Source organism: Embiotoca jacksoni, unplaced genomic scaffold (assembly GCF_022577435.1).
Source record: "Embiotoca jacksoni isolate LCO1_2020_lvr unplaced genomic scaffold, fEmbJac1.0.p SCAF_22, whole genome shotgun sequence".
Lineage (NCBI taxonomy): Eukaryota > Metazoa > Chordata > Actinopteri > Embiotocidae > Embiotoca > Embiotoca jacksoni.
This window is the reverse complement of record NW_027185363.1, coordinates 8,261,717-8,282,233: the sequence shown is the minus strand read 5'-3', so window position 1 is coordinate 8,282,233 and position 20,517 is coordinate 8,261,717. Positions and strand designations below refer to the sequence as shown.

Genomic DNA, 20,517 nt, shown 5'->3' with positions numbered 1-20,517 from the left:
TAGGTACGCACGCACGCACGCACACACACACACACACACACACACACACACACACACACACACACACACACTTTTAAATCAACTCGTAGTCATTCTACAGAGGATCCTTCATGTTAAGCTCTCCGCTTCCTTCCGCTGTTCCAACTCGAGTGTTATCTCGTACATTTACACACACACTTTAATACTAAAGCTGCAGATTTTTTTTTTTTTTTTTTTTTTTCATACAGAGGTTTTGCTCAGGAATGTCTTATGTGCAGGTTGCCGTGGGAGACATGACTGAAGACGAGCTTGCACAAGGCCGAGGGAGTTACCGTTCAGTGCGTGTTAAAACTCTGTGACCGAAAACACAAAATACCAAATTTGAAGCATTTCCACGTCGCGTCGGTGATAAATTACTTTTTCAGACGAGCGAAAGGCATCACGATAGAAATCAATAACTTAAAAAAAACAACAACAAAAAAAAACCCCCCATCATTTCTCATAAATAGTGACTGCATCGCTAGCAGAACACACTTGATTTTTTTTTTTTTTTTTTCCAGAGCTTTGTAGAACAGAAGAAACATATTTTAAAAACAGACGGCGAGACGGTGTGTCACGGAGCTGCTGCTTCAGTCTCGCTTTCAAGTCACATTCTTCACGTGATTGTCGAGAGCGTCTCCCGAGTGCGACCTTCAATGTGAACGGTACCGAACGTGACTAACTGAGAACGGAGGCCATAACCTCTGGGGGAGGGGGGGGGGGGGGGTTAGGTTCCTGGAAACTTAACCACTGTGTACGGGGGGGGGGGGGGGGGGTCACAGTCGGTGTAATCTTGTTATTTCAGCCACTGTGACTATTTTACTTCTTCTTCTTTTCTTTTTTTCTTCTTTTTAAAAAAAAAAAAAAAAAAAAAAAAAAAAAGGAACAGAATAAAGCCTCCAATTAAAGGCCGGGACGCTCGCGTCGAGGCCAACGCGGCAGCCGCAGCGTAAAAAAGGCCGACGCGCAGCGGTAAACTGCCGCCCGGCGTTTCACCGTCTGTCCCGTTTTAATTTAACGGCGTGTCGTTTTTCCTTTGGAACGCCGCCCGTCCGACTTCCTTCGGGGCCGTCGAGGGGGGGAAAAAAAATGGGACTTCGGGTCGCTCTCCCGATGGCAGGAGTTTACGGAGAGGACAAAAGACGGGTCTTCGGTCGCTAAACCCCCCCCCCTCGAACGGCCGCTTCGCAGACAAAAGTCGGTGATTTCTCTCCCTCGTCTTCCAGGGGATGACGGACTTGAAGGCGTCACTCATGAGGATTTACAGTTCTGGTACTAATCTCCACCTTTTTGTGTTTGTGATCATAACCGTGTTGCTGTGTCAAGACTCAGTGTAGAGTGGTGTGTGTGTGTGTGTGTGTGTGCGTGTGTGCGTGCGCGTGTGTGTGTGTGTGTGTTCAGGAGATGCATTGATTTTAAGTGCACTGGAGTCCAATCACACGGATACCCGCGTGTCCACGCGCGCGGAAATCAGAGCAGCTCATCGGGGTCGACGTCCGCTATCGGCTGTCTCCAGTAACAGAAAGAGCTGAACTCCGGCATCAGGAAGGCCTCGTTCTGCTCTTTGCTCAGCAGGGGGAACACGTGCTCCACCAGCTCGCTCAGTCTGCAATAACTGCGAAGGAAAAACATCGGGCTGAGAAAGACATGGAACGACGCGTCGGGGAAAAACAAGCGGATGAGCGCGTCCGATCCTTGAGAAAGGGTTTCAAGACGTGCTGAAAGTGTATTCAAAATATCGAAACGCAGGGAGCAAACCGCTGCGTCGGTTTTTTATTTTTATTTTTATTTTTTTTTAGGGAACTCGAGGACAAGCTTTCAGACCGTTGCGAAATCCAAACGAATTTGAAGTCGCGCTTTTGAGCAGCTGACAAATATGTCGAATAACTGTTCTAATTTGAACTCCCGTTTTGTTCTCCGCCACCTCCTCGGGCGTGTTCCTGAACGTCCCTCCGTGTTCACCCGCCGGTCAACTTTGTGTTTTTATCGCTGCCGGGCGAGATGGCGCGCGGTCACAGTTACAGGGAGAGTGAAGAAAACGGTAAAAGGTGCAGACTGGAAAACAACAACAAACAAAAAAAAAAAACCCAATCAGCTGCAATGCCGACGGCACAAATGTCCCGACGTCAACGCCGGGGATCTTTGCGGTACTTACGAGGACTTGTTGCCCTTCTGATCCTCCTGGATCAGCTCTCCCTTGGGGTTAACCGTGAAGATCCTGCACACCGGAACGCCAACCTCCTTATAGGCAAACACGTCCTGGAGCGGAGACATGACGATTAAAGCGTCCGTCAATCTACGATCCAAACGTAAACTTGACAAAAAAAAAAAAAAAAAAGCTAATACCCACACGGGGTGCAAACAGGAAATAAGTGCGTTAATGCCGTGAGCCACAAATGTCCCGTTCGCGCCCCGCCTAACGCGTGTAATGGCGACGCTGCCGGAGTTTGTGTTTTTGGAGGGCGGGGGGGGCGAAGCCGTGGGCGATCGTGTGTCCTGTGTTTTGTTTTCTTTGGGGAGAGACGCGGACAGGCGGAGGGAGGTTCGATGGCTTCATCTGGGTGTCGGTGTTTACGCAGCTGAAGACGGGACGCTTTGTGCCCGACCCGAGCTCCCCGGGCCCGCGGGTGAAGTCACACGGGGCTCGGACTCCCGCCGGCGACCTCGGCTCGGGGTTCAGCCCCGGAGCTGGTTTCACACGCGTCTGCTTAACTGATCGCCAAAGCGCCGCGTTGATCTTACAGTACGCAATTGCTGCGTCCACTTCCAAAAAAAACAACAACAACAACAACAACACAAAAACACACCTCGCTTACGTGTAAAAATGAGCACTTTAAATGTGTAGCGTCTTCAAACGCGCATTCACTCACATTAGTTCTATTCCCGAAGGCGGTGTAGAACGGCTGCTTGTTATGCTGGAACAGGTTCTTGATGTCGGTAAGGCATTCGATCTTGAAGATCTCCGGTTTCTTCTCGATGACCTCCCTGAAGCAGAGAGACGGTTTCTTTAGAGCGACACACACACACACACACGCGTGTCCTTATATATATATATATATATATATATATATATATATATATATATATATATACCCCCACACCTCGCTTAATATATAATCTGTATACATGTCAAAGCAAAACATCTGAAGGCACCCTGAAAATATCATTTAAAAAAAAATAAATAAAAAAAAAAAAAATCAAATAAATCACTTCAATCAAGCTTGTCTGATGAAAGTCCAAACACCAGGTGCCATGAATAATGCAAATATCTGCAACTTAATGACTTCACACAAAAATGAACACGGTGTAAGTTGCTATGGCGACAGATTCACCTTGATGGGTACGTTCAAGGTAACGAGACATCGCCAGTGATGTGCTGGATGATTAAAACGCAAAATATAGCAGGTCATGTTCAACAGAACGGTTGACTCCACAAAAAGAGTTGAAAATCCTGTTGATAATAGACCTAGATGGTGTAACAAAAGCCTCTATTTTACTTTGTGTGTGTGTGTGTGTGTGCGCGTGTGCGTGTTGTGCACATTTAAGCCAGAGGGTTGGATTTGGGCACAATGAATGTTTTTTTTTTTTTTAGCAATTTCCACAAGCCCGTGATGTTTATGTCCACACAAAGCCAGCAGCTCCCGACAACATGTGCAGCGTTTCAATTGTTTTCTTTGACTCGGCATCGACTTGGCATCACGAGTCGTACAAACAACTGTTGCGGAGTTCAATAACGAACGCCGATCGCCAGGCTATTTCCGGGAGCCGGCGGTACGGCTGCCAGCACGGTTAACACCTCTCTGGGTAGAAATTCATGAGCTCGGGCTCTCCGTCGCCTTAATGACGACGGCGTACGGAAGGCTTATCGTCGGGGACGAAGGCCGCGGAGGGCGAGGGGGGTTCCCGAGACCGCCGAACATCATCGGGATATTGAATGTGAAATTAAGTTTGCGGATAATAAAAAAAAAAAAAAAAAAAAAAAAAAAAAAAGGATTCAAGTCTGAAGGGGGTGGTTTGAAAACACAATTAAGATGCGGGGGAGGTGGTGGGGGGGGGGGGGGGCATCAGGAGGATTATTTAGCGCGCGATGAGTTTCGTGACACCGCGACTGGTGGCCATTCGCGGCGTACGTGATCGTACCTGTGGAAGGCGGAGAAGAGGCTGCTGGGAGAGAGCATGAGAGGCCCGCGGGGCAGGATGGTGCCTCCGTCGTTGACCCACTGCAGGTAACCCCTCGTCATGTCCGCCATGCCGATAGCCCGAGCCGAGCAGTACAAGAACTTGTAGCCGTTCCTGCCAATGGGGAGAGCAGAGCTCGTTAACACTTGTTTCCCAACACGCGTCATTATCGGGGGGGGGGGGCCGGAGTAGCAACCGCTAAAACAAAAACAAACAAACAAAAAAAAAATAGCACTTTCATTAGATCGGTTGTAGCGGCTGCTTTCATAAAGTGCAGAAGTCATAACAATTCAACGCAAAATTGGACAGAGGAAAGATTATATTTATCCCCAGCCCGTTCTCTTCAACCTATTTCCTGCATAAAAGGGCACTCAAGTTGCTGTTCGTTGCGTGACTGAAGCAGGTCCAGGAGAAAAAATGTACAAAGTCAAAAAGGAAATCCAATTAGAAATTTGGCCGTGACGAATTTAATGGTGTTTTTAGTTTCTGCGATAATTCAGTCTTAATTACAGCTAAACTTACCGAGTCATCCACCTGGGAGTAACCCCCCTCTCACCCCCCCCCCCACACACACACAAAACACCGGGAGGCGGAATCGACTGCATAGCAAGCCGACTGGGAATCCGACCCAGACAGTCCTAACTACTGACCAACGCTTCATCCTTCCTCTGTGATTAATCAGTGCTGGTGTGCACTTACTCAGCTACTGAGTGGTAGAGCTTGGCGATGCCCTGGTGCGTCCAGTCTTTCCCCAACTGTGGAAGGATCTGTCCAAATACATCTGACCTAAGACATTCAACACAAATATTAGTGACATTAAAGACAGGGACACCCCCCGCACTCTTATGTAGAGTAAAAGACTAGAAAGCACGCTGGTAGTACAGACTGTTCAAAAGAGGTCAAATAAAGGCGCATAACTAAGTCTGGATTTTTTTTTTTTTTTTTTTTAAATCTTAAATAGAGAACATTATGGGCTGTTCTCCACTAATGAGGATTACTGGCCCATAGGGGAGGCACCGTCTCACCCTCATCTTATGGCTCTGTGGTGCTTACAGACCTAAATGTAAATGAGCTCATTAGAGCCCCCCGTGCTCTTCACCCGGTTCCTCAAAGAGAGCCTCGTGTCACAGGTTGGCCTGAAGGGTCACGGATAATAAGCTGCAGTCAGTCGGGGCTTGTTTGATGTTGACCACCTCTGAACCTTTGCAGAGTGGGCGTCGGACAGGCAGCTGTCGTCAGCTCGGTTTCAAATGAGAGGTAACTAGCTTTTAACATAAATAGATTTGGGTGAAGGGCTTAATATCTGCTGTTTGAGATCGGGAACGTGTCCCTGGTGATGAAGTTGCTCAGAAAACTGCTAATTGACACAATCTGTAAAACTCATTTTTCATTTTCCTTGCTGTTTTTTTTTTTTTTTTTTTTTTTTTAGTTGGTTGAACGCACTTTAACGTATGCAATATTTTTGCAAAACCTTCAGCCCCTGTTCATTCACCTGCTGGCCTCCGTTGGTCATACATCACAGTAGCCATCAAATAAGAAGCCTTATTTAAGAGTAAAATATGTGGTTAACTTATGGACTAAAAACACTACAGATGCTATTAGTTAATTCATGTCATCCTTCCTTTTTGGCATGATGGATATTAACAGAAAATAATTCAAGACTGGCGCTTTTACTTGATTTGACTGATTGATTAAAAATTTGATCCTCACTTTATTAAATAAAGTAAAACAGGCATTTACAGGAGATGTGTATGAATGGCAGCTTCAGCGGTTACTCCACGCACGCCAAATACGTTCAGTTTTTTAGGACTATGCTACGAGCAGGCAAACAAGCAAACTCTTATGCACGAGTGGAGAAGAAGCCTGCAATCATGTAAATGGTTGCAACAACAACTCAATGAGTTAATGTGTTGTGCTTTACTATCCACAATTGTCAGGTCATTTTCAGGTCAGTTTAATAAACAAGTAGTTTGCTGTACAGTTTGGCTCTGTGATAATGTGCATTAAGTAGCACCATAAATGGAGAACAAATGCCACAGTAATTCAGTATCATTGCTTAGTTTGGAGGCGTCGGGAAACTAGTGTGAGTGATTAAAAGTTCGTACTTGGTGATGGTGCCATCAATGTCAGAGATAATGACTTTGTCATCCCAGTTCCACAGATAGATGGTGCCCTCACAGCGGCACGTGCCCTGGTACTGCGTGGTGATGCTGAACGTCACATCGTTCGGTCCCTCCTTTAGCTTCAGACTGGCCTGGAAAAACAACGAGAACAGTGAAGGCATCTGGAGGAAGAGTCCGTTTCATTCACTAATTACAACAACATCAGAATTACTCTCCAGTATGATCTGATTTGCCACAGCACAACGACCATGTGCAGGTCTTTAGAGCCCCCTACAGACAACAAGGGGAGTAAACACGTTGCAGTTCACAGCGAGCCAGCAGAGGGAGCTCTAAACTACCAAATAAACCCTTTCCTGTACAAACCTCTTTGAGCACAGAGTATTCTGAAAGCGAGGCCCATTTTTAATTGTAGTCACATTAAAGTATGAATTCACAAATATAGGACATGTAATAAGAATTAGTATATTGCTTTAGATTTAAAGTAAAACTAGATGAACTTGAGCGAGGAAAATGTGTTAGCGTGTACTTACAATCTGATCAGAAGAAAGGCGTAGTGACTTCCTGTAAGTGTGTGGGCTGGGATGGTGCTGGCCATCAACTGGCTGCAGCCTCTCTTGACAGGAGGCGGCACTCACTTCCTTGGCCTCCTCATCACTGGATGAGTCTCCTGCTTTAGGTCTGCTGGGCGGCAACAACAACACTTATGGTCATCTAATTATTCCGAGCAATGAAAACTACTGTAGACACAGCATGTATCGGTTGCAAGATTGTATCTGTAGTGAGAGACAGTTAAATTAAATGTCACTTCATATACACACATCAGTCATGACCTGCTTTGTTATAAAAAAAACAAAAACAAAAAAAACAAAAAAAAACCAACAACACTGGTTTGACAGCTCTATCCTCTGTCCAATACTATCACTAACACACTGCTTTGGCATCACGTACGGTAAGACCAGGTTCTCCTGAGATATGGAGGGCCCTTCGTCCTCCAACTGAGATTCCTCCTTGGTTTCAAGCTTCGTCTCCGACTGGAGGAAAGGAGGAAGAACAGAAATGACCGGACAATTAGCGCAAATCAGATCTAAAACCACTGCATATAAAGACGTGTGATAACGCATGCATGCCTGCTTGATCGCGCTGTCCGCCCTCTTTCGCCAAAACCACCAGCGGCCTGACTTCTTTGGCATTTTCTCTTTCACCCAGGCCTCCTCTGTAGCCTAACATATACGAGGAGACAGTTAATGATGAGCTGGTTGCAAATTTACACAAATATGGTGCACAAAATGGAAAAACAAAACCTGAATTACCTTTGGTAAATTCTTCTGAAATGCTTGTAGACTTAATATCAAGGGAGCAGCTAGTGTCCAGTTATAATATCTGAGAACACAGACTTTGGTTAAGACACAATCATGACCACACATTCCCAGTATATCTCTCTTTTATACATTTATCTTGTTAAATAAATTTAAAAAAAAACACTGACGTACCTATTTGCTATCTTTACTACCAGGTTGGGGTTATCAATAATTGCTGGACTTTCAGCAAATTCATGATAGGTGATGATATGCTCCATGAATCTTTCTGCAAGCATAGGAGAAAGGAAGAAGACTAATTAAAGACAGCGGGTGAAAAGGGCAGCGGTGGTGAGCCATAACATCTCACTACACAAAAAGGTCAAGGAACTTTTTTCTTCCTTCAGCCACAGCAGCTCAGCGATATAAAGACACACTCCCAGAAGAGTGTATATATATTTACTGACATGAAAATGAGAGAAAAAGGCAGAGCTGATGAAATATAAGAGGGAAAGTAAAATAGGTTAATGTGGGCATTGGCACAATTAAGCATACCAAGCTGATTATTTGTATTAAAAAAAAAAGAAAAAAAAGAGCCTCCTCTAACAGTAGCTGGATGCCTTCTTATGTAGCGAATACAGCAGTGAAACTTTGAAGTTACACAACACATTTAGCCGAATGCCTCCTAGCTGAGGGTAACTTTCTGTCTGCCATAAAAGTGCACTTCAGCCTGCATTTTTTTTTTTTAATGCGTTTCATTCTCGTGTACCTTTGGATATTTCAGCATTTTCTGTGAGACCTCCGCAGAGAGACAGGGTGACGTCGGGGAGGTCACTGGCTGAGTCAGAAAGACACTCCGTCCCGCTGTCAGCTGCGGCGCTACCCACCGACTGTGGAGACTGTGAACCGGAGTGCATCTCTGAGTCCATCCAGTGCTTAGTCGCAGCTTCAGACTCACTGGAGCCACACAAAAAAAAAAAAAAAGAAAAGAAAAGAGGCATATACGTCATGATACTGGTCTTTAAGGCTTTCGGTGGTATTTTAGAGGAGGGATATTTCTCCTGCCTCTGTTCACGATTTAAAATAGAGCACTTTAATTAGGTCAAGCAATTAGGTGCCTCTTTCATTATCTAACCTCTTAGGAAAATATCGGGCAGCAACATCAGGCTCAAGTACATTCAGGTCGTCAAGGTAGATATCCTCAGGACCCTGATGCTGGCTCCTCTTTGGGACACCTGCGTTCAACCACAGAAGTATTTCATTATTTAATGTACTGGATTATAACCAGTGCTTAAAAAAACAAAAAAAAACAACGGACAGCGCTCTAACCTACCTTTCTTTTTCGAAGGAGAATCGCTCTGTTGGCTGTTGGAAGGGGTGGAGGTCCCCGTGCTGGATGGCAGGATATCGAGGGGCTCTGTGGGGGTTACGGGACTCGCAGAGGTTAGGGGGCTGATGGCCATTAGCGGATTCCCAGGTGTTACAGTGGTGATGGGGGTGCGTGGCTCAGGCTTGACGATGGTGCACACTGAGGAGGACAAGGCACCGTCTTTCTTTTCGATCTCGCTGTCAATCTCCATGGCCTCGGAGCTGAGGATGACGCGGAAGTGGGTGCTCTCCGATGGCATGATGGTCACCGTTTTTAGTGGTTCTGGTTTGTCTTTCTTGGTGACCTGGATATCGGGTATAACACATGGCTATGACAAAAGGCAGAGTAAAAACTGCTGTGAGATTTATTGGAAAGAAGAGCTTACCCTGGTGGTTTCTGGAAACTCTCCCCAGGTCCACTGCATGTGGGACTCGGCTCGGAGCAAACTCTCTGAGGGCCTCATCATCAGTTCTGAGTCGCTTTTTGGGGAAAAGGCCTGAGACAAACCATGACTGAAGGGACAGATAAAAAAAAAACGCAAACAATCAGTTAAATAAAAAAAAAATTAAAAAACGCTTTTTATGTGTCTTTACTATACTCTTACTAATAGCTCAATGCTCATGTCAATACGTACCTATCACTTGCTGCCCAGTCCCCATCAGACATTGCATAACCATCAAGGTTGTGTCTGGCTGCGGGTAATTTGGGGTCAATGTCTCGCATTGTGTTCACTGACGGTGACCTAAACCCAGAGTGCAAAAGATACATCGCAATCAATCCATCTATGTTTGAATAAATCTTGCCTACAGCAACAACCATTGACCCCGAACCTACCTTGAGACGTGTGCTGCAGCCTCCTCGTCAGAGCTCAAGTCCATCTCAAAGATCTCTTCATTTTGCCCAATGCTGGACATGGTAGCAGCAGTGTTAGCAGCGGAGGCGTTAGCAGCGAGAGCGTTAGCGGTAGTGACTGACATCGGTGGGGTCAGTTCCTCCCTGCGGGGGTCTCCTTTGTGCTTCTTTCTCCGTTTTTTCTTCTTTTTCGTGGCCATGGTGCTGGGAGCAGGAGGATCAGGTGGGTCTTCTGGGTCAATGGGGTCATCCTCCAGATCTTTTGGTGCTCTGTGCTCCACCTCAGAGATCCAGAACAGATGACTCTCTGTGGGGATTGGTGAGGTGGCCAGGTGTGCCGGGACAATCTGTTGAAGGACAAACGCACGGACGTGAGGCTTAAAGGTTGTGTGAAGGACTGAAGGGGATTTATTGGCGCAAATGGAATAAAATATTGACGATTATGTTTTCATCAGTGTAAAAATCACCTGGAACGAAGAATCGTTGTGTTTTTGTCAGTTTACAATGAGCCTTTACTATCTACAGAGGGAGCGGGTCCCTTGCCACAGAGTCCATCATGTTCCTACAGTAGCCCAGAGTGGACAAACCGAACACTGTCTGCAGGGAGGGACTTCTGTGTTTTTCCTGAGTATCTTTCTAAGTAGATTCTCCGACATGCTTAGAAAGGGTAGGTTGAGGTGTAGGGTGTTTAGTCGTTTGCAATCTGCAGCCTCACCGTGAGATGCCACTAAATCCTGGACACGGTTAAAACAAGTGAAAGCATAAGCAGCATAGTGACTCAAGTCCTGTGGAAGAGGGTGCTGGTCACAGCTGAGCTGTCACAATACGTGCTCGAGGTGCTCGGGCATAAGGTCACCCTTCAAATTAACCGACTGCACAACAGTGGAGTAATTACCTTCTCACACAAACATTGCCCTCCCACTGCACTAAAAAGAGGGCTGCAGTTACAGCATGAAGCACAGGCATCCTAAAACAGTGTTTTTCTGCAGTGTGAACAAAAGCAATGCTGAATGTGTTATGAGATCCCCCCCCCCCCCCACACACACACACACAATCCCCCCCCATAAATTCTTAAGACATGGCTGTTATGCTGAAACACAAAACAAGGTTGTCAGCCTTAGCTTGAGCAGCTACACAAATTAGAAATCTGTAAAGATGTTGATATCGATTGTGACAGGAATTTTTTTTTGCAGTCTATTCAATGTCTCACTTAACTTTAGTTACTGTACTTTACAAAGCACAGTAATCCTGATTAAACTTCGTGTCATTGACCTTCAGGAGTATTGTTATTTTCATCTGTGTAGTTGATGTCATACTTACGTTAAGCTGCTCAGCCTCCTGGACGAAAAAGGCCTCTCCATTGTCACCGAGCTTCATATGCAGGTCCACGGGCTCTCCGTTCACTTCGATGTCAATCTGGAAAAGGTTGGCAGCAGATAAAAGATTGACACCTCTGGGCTAACATGAAAACTCACAATGTAATGGTGCAGTCATTGAAAGGGTATTTTTTTCTAATAGAAAAATCAAAATCATAAAGAGGACACTGAAAATGGTGATTAGTCAATCATTATAGGTACATATCAATCAATACAAATCATATTTATTAGCCATTTTAAGTGATTTAAAAGTAAACTGGGTCTTGTTTTACAACACTTCCGCCACTTTATCAGACCACATACAGGGCTTGTAGCTACTTAAAACCCCATCTTTCTACTGAGGCTTTAGAAAACTTAATAAGCATATGGGTCTTTAGGGCTTTTACATTCTGTAGAGCCTGTCAATAGAACAAGGCCATTCATGTTTGCCAGACAAACCCCAGTGGAGCGGGGGGGGGCCCATTCAGCAACTTGACACCACAAATGAAAAAAAAAAAAAAAACAGGTCACGTCTGGCAGAGACTATAGAGGAGGCAGACTTTGACTTCCAAGTGCTCTGCAACCTGAAACCAAAACATCAATATTCATTTTCAACCAATGGCCACCAGAATTATCTGTTCCTTTTCCTCTCATGTGATCCGTCATGTTGTTTCTTTCCTTCTGCTTTACTGTTGGTGTGGTTTCTCTGCAGCGTCGAGATTTAATTTCACCCCCTCAGAGTTGCTGAGGGGAATTCATGTGTGGTCGTGGCTGGGAATTTCAATGCCCAATTAATAATGATCCTGAATAAATGAGGATCCTCTTCAACCTTTCACAGTCAGTGACAGGCTACATTCACTTGAGTGGCTGAGTTGTGGATTTGCAGACATCGTGCTGGATGACAGGAATTATTGAAGGCAATGGCCACCAGCAGATGCTCAAAATTAGGACAGTGTATTGGGTTATTTGGTTCTGACAGCGCTACCCAAATTGACGCTTGAGGCTCATGTTTAGTTCCAGCAAGAAGAACAGAAAATGAAAAGGAAGAAATAACTACTTGTGCATCGCTGTGTTTGATTATAACCCCCAATGTTTTTTACAGCCAAACAGTATTTTAAAAACCTTTCTGATTGCCAGCCGATGTGACTGGTGTACGAGGACGGACATACTATCCACGACCAAAATTTAATTAGTATTTGGCTGGTGACTCGGTTGAATTCCCACTCTGAATTTTTCAAACTGCCTCCATGTGAGGAACAAACATCGCATCATTTATTTGGTCCATCAACTTATTAATATATATATATATATATATACAGGATCTGATGGGTGCTTGGTGACACATGCATAACTGTTAGTTATACAACAGCCCTTGTTGGGGCCTTCTTCACGTTTCCTCCCTCTCCCACACATTCAAGTTGTAGAGCCGTTGCCATGGAAACCACTCATTCATTCCTCCTCTCTAAGCCCATCAGCATTCTGGGTAGGTGGAGAGACAGTGTCGCTGCCCCCCCCCCCCCCCCCCCCAAATCATTATCCACTCTGGTCCACCAGCAAGTAAATAAGCTTTCAGTGCGAAACATAAAACTGTTCTGAGAACATAAGTCAGGACAAGTTCACCATTCATACTGCCGTTCTGCAAAAGCTAATTTTGGCCATTACTAATTGCGAACTGAACACCAAAAAAATATTCAGAATCTTTATCTCAATCTAAGCTGTTTAACTCAAGTAACCTCTAGCAAACAAACAAACAAACAAAAAAGCCTGGGTTAATTTATGCGGATGTAGCTTTCTCTAATAATCCTTCATTAAGATCTATAGTTCTATCCATAATATGCAGCTCTACATCTCTCCACTACTACTAAACTGGACTTAATCTGCTGTCCATACCCATCAACTGAGCCAGTGCAGAGGTGTTACAAAAATGCCCATTTTCTCAATTGAGGAGGGAGTGCTAAAGATAACACCACTGTTTTTCATCCATGAGTAATTGGATCTCATGTGCAAGCGAGTAATAATATAGTAACAACAACCATCAGTGAGAGAGAAAAGCCCCGAACATCCCACCTATGTTCAGCGGAACATAAAAGATTCCCATGAATGATTCACAGTGTGCGATCGCTCCGCTCCATATTCATCAATTACCCGCATCGGATCGGTGGAATCGCATGCCTTTTCTGAGCTTAGTGTGGTGAATTTAGTTGAATTGAAGGCTATTATGAGCGTGCCGTGGGGAAGATGTCGATAAAGCGCATTTTGCACATGCTGACGGTGTTATGAAAACAAGCCTACCCGGGCAAATAACTGGACGTCTTTTAAGTTGCAATGCGGCAGCCTAAAATATAACCAGAAAAACTCATCTGTGCCACACTGGAAATAATCTTATGCAATATTCACAACTACAAACTCATAGTTAAAAAGACTACCCCACTGATGGGCTGGTTAGAAAAATAAATGTTAAAATCACTGCAGCAGAACCAGAGACATTGTCCTTATTATCGCACAGTCTTTTTCGCTGTCGAACACGAGCACCCACATAACCCATAATGCAACGCAACCACCAACAGTACAATTACAGATTCAGCTGTGTTATGCTAATAGCTGCTAATAGAGTGTCAAGCCACTCTTCTCAAGCAGAGATGAGGAGCTGGCTACAGGTCTGCAGGGTCTTATACTGTATGGGAATGGGGGAATTGTATTTCCTCTTCAAAAGGACACTTTGTTTTCTGTCATATGTACATTTAGGAAATGTGCTTATTTGGACACAAATGATTTGATACGTTTTTATATCGAGCTCATGGCGTCAACATGTCAATAAAGGGTAACAACCTAAAGACGAAAAAAAAAAAAAACGGAACTCACCACTTTCTCTTTGGAGCGCAGGACACCCAGCTTTCCGAAGCGCACGTGGAACGGTGAGCACTGGTAGGTGCCATCTCTCTGACGGACAACCACAACGTCGATACAGCCCGACAGCGTGGCCTGATTAATGCCCTTGTACAGCTCTTTGACGGTTACCAGAACCTGACCTGCCAGCTGGCCCACGTAGTTCATGGTGTCCCCCTGCAGGGGAGGAAAAAAAAAAAAAAAAGAATATAACATTAGCCGAGTTCACGGAAAGGCATGTTGTTCAGCAAGAGTCCAGAAGAGAAGACTCTAGTAGGAGGCACAAGTCGAGAAATCGACTCGTTGTTTCCCCCCGTTTGATTTGCAGAACAGTCTCGCAGTCTGTCCACCGTTGTCACCTCTTTTAAGCCGGCTCTTCCAGACAGTCGGGATGCCTCATTTGTTGTTTGCGTTCATCTCTTAGCTGCCTCACTGCCCCGTGGTGTCTGTTATCTCCTGACTTGCATACTGACTGCAAGAGTCCCACTGTTATCCTATCACTGACCATTGTCCCACGCGAGCGACATCAGAGAGAGGGGCTCATGGCTGGGCCGAAACAATGAGACAACCTCACACAGAGATCCCACTGCCCTGCTGTCATGGGAGCAGCTGACTTCCTGTTTACATTCGCGGCTCTCTGCAAAATACGACAAAAAAAAAAAAAAAAAAAAAACAACAACAAAAAAGCCAGATTTCTGTGGCTAGAATTATATGGCCTTGGATTAATTCTGCACATTTTCTCACAACACTTTTAGTTACTTGGGATCAGGAGTTTGTGGGGGGGGGGCTGTAAACAACTTTACAAGCAATCTGTTGAAGCTACTAAATCAAGAGAGAAAATTACACACGGGCCAAAGCTAATCATACAAACGTTCCTGCCTTCCTGTGGCCTCTTTACTGAATAATTCAATAATTTGCCATCATTAGTGCATCGTGACACACTGTGACGATTAACTTAGTCAACATAATTTTGGTTTGCTCGGGCTCAGGGTCTAGTTCAGTGAGGCCCGTAAACACATTCCCCTGCTGACCTCACTGGGTTTATGTAACCTGAAATGTTCCTATGTCACACTGATCTTTTGTTCTGGGTCTAGCCATGATGAGGGCAGCGATTGGGGCGTGGTGGTGGTGGGAGGGGGGCAGGGTAAGACTAGAGAATAGCGGCATTTATGCAACGGTGGCATCGTGGAATATGGGAAACTCACAGGGTCATTTTCTCACTTCAGGGCACGCTGATAATTAAAGAAACGTAGAACAGGTACACGTGTGTACAGGCAACGCAGGACGATTGACTTTTAACCACAACCACACAGGTCAACGTCATGCAACACAAGTCACAGCAAATTGGCTGTTTAAAGGGTTACAGACGGCTTCAGCTGACTTAGTGGAAGTGCTGCGGGAGGAAGCTCAGGAACGAGAAGCTCTCAATTCTTTCTCAGAACTTTTGAACATTTGTACACAAGAAAGATGACAAAAAAAAGAACAGGGTTTCCCCTTTGTTGACATTTAACAAAATGACTCTCTTCAGGAGTTACAACATCAATATTTTGACATCCCAGGTTGTGACAATCAGTTACCACCCGTCTTGAGGATGACATGAAACTATACGTCATACAAAAATAACCAAAGATCGAAGACAAAACTAGTTTTAGCGCTGCTTGCGTGACAGAAGTATGTTGTCAAGTATGTGTTTACGATATGATTTTCATAGTCTGGCGTCTGTATTAAATAGAGTAAAAAAAAAAATTGTGCTTTCAGTTTACAACAAACAAAGATAAGTAGGCAAATACAGGGCGCTTAAGCCAGATCCATATTGTCTGAAGGTTTAGATGACTTATTGATGGGAAAAGGGTGATTCAATACAGTGACGACTGGTACACATACACTGGTACACACAGGTACATTTCATCTCAGAGGAACCAGTGAACCCAAACATGGCCTGGAGACGTGGAGTAACACACTTTTGATGCAACATCATTTCAATGTACCACTGTCACTGGTAAAATGTAGACGCCATGTGGCATGTTGTTGGTCAGTTCCATTCATCTCAATTTTTTTTTTTGTGGCATTTCTGCAAATCTGTCTTTCTGCTGTTGAGCAAGGAACACGTTTTGATTTGGCAGACTATTCATATAAAATCTGCTTTCTCTTTCACCTGGACAGCACAGCGTGTCATAGCGAAAGTAAAAGTGCACAAAAGGGAAAACCCACTGCACTTACAGTGTAAACACCGAGCGCAGAGAGTCAAAAATAATTAGGGCGTAACAACAAGGGTTCAAAGATCTATAAAGATCATGAAACAATTGCAGATATTCCACAATAAAAACAAAATTAAGAAGCTGTTAGAAAATGCACCATGTAATAATGAGTTACCTAGAAAACAGTCACATGTGAGAAGCAGGTTTCACCTGCTTCTATTGCTGTTTTGTTTTTTTCATTTTAGTGTCAGCACAGCGGAAGCACAAGTACACATCCTGGCAGACCACAAAGTACAAAGTAAATAGGAGATGATTGGCAGATTGGACAGGTGATGTAAGCACCATTACCAAGCCTGAATACGTTGGACCAGATCACAACACAATATTAGTGCTTCCCACATTTTTCACAATCCAACGTAGTGCTGAAAAAAAGGCTCAATTGCAGCGTTCAAGCTGACATCATCCATCTGACTCACTGTGGTTAGGTGTCAAACTAATAGTTTGGCAACAACAATACACCAACAAGCGAAGCGACCTGCTAATTGTTTAGCAGCTAAACCAAACAATACAAGATGACTAACAGTGCATTAGGTCCTCCAGCATCAGGCCCAAGCTGTGACCGACGAGGGAACCTGTCAGTGTTGACTCACCAGGGACCAAGAAGTCCTCAGGGACAGGGATTCATCCTGTTCACTGGTGTCTGTGTTGTCCTCTATGTTGCTTCCCTGGAGCTCACCGTTATCCCAGGATCTCTGTCTCTTCATCACTATTTGTGGAGCCCCAGCTCTTACTTTACCCACCTCAAGGTACTCCGCTGGGACCGATGTTCTTCTCCCTCCGATTGTGATGATAATGTCTACCTGCCATCCTGAATACAATCTCAAATATGGCCCACCTAATCACCTTGGAATAACCTTCCCAGGGGTGAATACAGATACACTATCTGGTGCCAGGGGCAATTATGCAACACTGTCATAAACTTTGTCATCGTTCTTCTGGGTGATTGTTTGCAGGATGTGCACTTGTGCTCATTGAGTCAGCTGACAGGACATAAAGGGTTTAGCCAATGGGATGGCCTCTTGAAGGTGGCAGTAAATAGATGATAACAGCGAACTCCTGTGAACAGCTAAGCAATGTTTCGCCCTGATAAGAGTTCAAGCTCAGGGGGAAAAAAAAATAAGCAGTGTGATGTTCTTGCACCGTCAGTCACGTGTACGTGACAGTCTTTGCTGCGTGAGCTTGTTACTGTGTATGATTTATCTAAAGGGGGGTGGGAGGGGGGACTGGGAGGGAAGTTGGTGGACACTGACTGGCCAATGGATTCAACCGATGGGATATTCAGTACAATGGACTTCAACCTGTTGATTTGTTTGTAGCTTTTTACAACTGGTTGACATCCTGGACATGTGATCACAGATGGAAAACATGGTACAGTGCTGTAAATACTAAAGGAATCATCTCTCTGGAGGGATTATTTTACATTAAGTATCGATATCAAGATCTAAACTCAACACAGACGGAGAGGGCACACTCATGAGACTGTAGTCCACGCAGTGACGAATTTGAACATGTTTTTGTCGTCAGGAGATTCTCCCTGTTCTGGCTTCCAGCCTCCTCCTGTCTGGTTCAGCTCCTGACTGAGTGCCGAAGATGAACATGATGCATGCAGCTCTCCTGTCCCATCTGCCAAGCCTTTTGTAAACACTACCAAAGAAAACACACAGGCCTACTGAGGCTGTGACTTGCTTCTTCCCGTGTGCTGGGATCTAGTCTGCGTTCAAGAATTTCACTCGGGCCGTGCATAAATAGATGAATACTTTCCTTTTAGTCGCAAATAATATATTACCTGCACTGTGCACTGAGTTATAAAAAAAAAAGAAAAACACAGCCATGACTAAATAAAAAAGGATCAACACTTAAAGCTTTCACTACTTGAAGCTGTTAAGACACTGGAACTTACACTTGTACAAGTGTTAAATTGTACAAACGAATTTTAGGAAGAGCCATGCTATTATCAAGGTCTTTGACTATTATGGTTCTAGACTGGGACGGTCCAGAGCACATTTTCTTTGAGTGGGTGACAAAATAATCCCTCCTCTCCGTTAGCTGAGCAGCCAGACCACACAAGATTCCTGTTCCACTCTTTCAAGTATGAGGTTACACCAAGCCATACCAAAAATCAGCCTCCACGTTATTTGTGTAACTCAAACCATGACAGCCCCAGACAGACAGACAGACAGACAGGCTTTCATTTTCACACACTCCACAGAGCCAGGAAAACACAGATTCTTCATCAGAATGACAATTCGAGTCCTTATTTTCTGTCGTCTGCGGAAATTTCTGGTTACGTGTGAATTTAGTGACAGACTGCACAAAGCAAAGACGGTCAAAGCTCTCCCGCTAATTCTGCCGTGGAGGATTGAGGCCGCACCCTGCGACAAAGAAGAAGCCTAAAACAGAGTTTGTTTGATCTTAATGTCCTTTTATTTATCTTCAAGTACTTTGCTGCGTTATCAGGTAAACCAGCAAACGGATATATTTGTGACAAATCTATTTCCGAAATACGTTTCCCCAACTTTACGGGACATTTGTCGGTTGTAGCTTTTGGTAGTGTTTAAGGCTGGAAAAAAAAACAACAATTACTTCAAATTATTGTTTCATCTCTAAGCCATTTGGTATTTGAAAGATCAGAAAGAAGCTCCTTCAAGAGGCAGAATAGCTGATATCTGATTCAAAGTACGTGTTTTATAATGTAAAGATAACATCTGACTTGAGTGTTAAGTAACATTATCATATACACACACACATTATATATAGGAATATATTGTACTTTTTTTTTACTCCACAACGTATATTTCACAGCAATAGTCAGTTTTCAGATCAATATTTTCTGCATAAAATATATAATCAGTTTGTAATATATGAATTGTTATACATAGACAACTACTCAGCAGTATCACGTGTCTGCCTTGACACCAAATATACAGCTGATCACATGTCAATGGAGCAATATTTTCAATTCACTTATGATCAAATAAATTGGTCCATTTTGCATATTGACTAGTTTTTATTTTTGATCCTTTAAGAACATTTTTCTGACAGCACTTCTGTATTTTTTTTAATTGAGCTCTAATTATAATCGAAATGTTTTGTTGTCGTTTTAAATCAAATTGCGATAAAGCCAAAACAAAAACACACAAGACAACCGAGCTAGCTCACGTTAGCCCCCGGGGGACGTCTCGCAGGTCTGACGTTAGCTTTAGCTTTTCGAGCTAAAACAACAACAACAAAATTTCGGAGATTAAAGCTGATAAATCACCCAGTATGAAAGCACCGGAAATGAACGACTAGACAATAATAAAAAAAAAAAACAACCTCAAATGACTTATTTCGACGAGCATCGCCGTTAGTACACAATTCAAGCCTGAAGATAGTAGAAGAGCGATGAATGGAGACGGAGCTCGGCTAACCGGAGCGCTGTCGTTTTGGTTTACCGTTAACGGCGAAACGTTAACGCGCCGGGAGTCCGTCCCGACATCACCGGGCTCCGGATCGCATCTCCAATCCAACCCGTCGCGTTTTCTCCGTTTTAATTAATCCCCCAACACCCCCCCCCCCCCTCCCCCCCACAAAAAAAAAAAATATATATATATTTTTTTTAAGCGAGCTTACGTCGCCAGCTAACGTTAGCCGACGGGTCGGGACACCGCGACGGTCGGAGGGCTTCGCATCGTCTCCCCGTCGCTCGGCGCTTACCTTCCGGGTAACTTCAGCGAGACGCTGCCGACGAAGGACGCGGGTGCCGGGTGTCTTCACTGAGTCGCCATGTCGTCGCCGGTGAAACTCCCCTCCGAGAAAAAAAAAAAAAAAAAAAAAAAAAGCCCTCCTGACGTGTCCGCGCCTGGACCACCGTGACCGACTGGTGTTTGGCTGGCAGGCTGGCTGGAGAGTTGACGGGACCGGGGCGGGGGAGGAGGGGGGGAGCCGCACAGCGGCGGGGCGCTCACACACAGCTGCTGCTGCTGCTGCAGCTGCTGGGACACTTCAGACCTGGTCGAGGTTTAGTTCCTCAGACGAGATTGGGACTTCAATATGCCAGGAGTGAAAGCATCTTTACTGTATTTAGTAAGACTTTGACCCCCCCCCTACCCTCCTCCCAACCCTGAGTCGTCCAGGTTCGAGGACATTTATTGACAGATATTTGCACAAAGCATTGCATATCTGGGTGAGAGGTAACGTTTG

The 20,517-nt window shown here is 44.6% G+C and overlaps 1 protein-coding gene across 6 annotated transcripts; it reads right to left on the bottom strand.

Moving 5' to 3' along the window:
* Window positions 1-885: 885 nt before the first annotated feature.
* Window positions 886-20,115, bottom strand: lpin2 (lipin 2). 6 transcript variants are annotated; one of them, XM_069157732.1, is made up of 20 exons: window positions 20,032-20,115; window positions 14,054-14,254; window positions 11,157-11,252; window positions 9,819-10,183; window positions 9,619-9,726; window positions 9,370-9,496; window positions 8,949-9,288; window positions 8,751-8,850; window positions 8,385-8,572; window positions 7,811-7,904; window positions 7,631-7,700; window positions 7,448-7,540; window positions 7,269-7,351; window positions 6,851-6,998; window positions 6,303-6,451; window positions 4,897-4,983; window positions 4,159-4,311; window positions 2,889-3,003; window positions 2,174-2,277; window positions 886-1,633 (listed from the first exon to the last, which is right to left on the bottom strand). In XM_069157732.1, exons 2-20 carry the CDS (start codon window positions 14,243-14,245, stop codon window positions 1,489-1,491), a joined length of 2,757 nt encoding a protein of 918 aa, XP_069013833.1. In that variant the 5' UTR covers window positions 14,246-14,254; window positions 20,032-20,115; the 3' UTR covers window positions 886-1,488. The 6 variants fall into 6 exon arrangements, with proteins under 6 accessions (XP_069013833.1, XP_069013836.1, XP_069013835.1 ...); XM_069157735.1 differs by lacking the exon at window positions 20,032-20,115 and adding an exon at window positions 19,770-19,854; XM_069157734.1 differs by lacking the exon at window positions 20,032-20,115 and adding an exon at window positions 19,651-19,734.
* Between the last annotated feature and the right edge of the window lie 402 nt (window positions 20,116-20,517).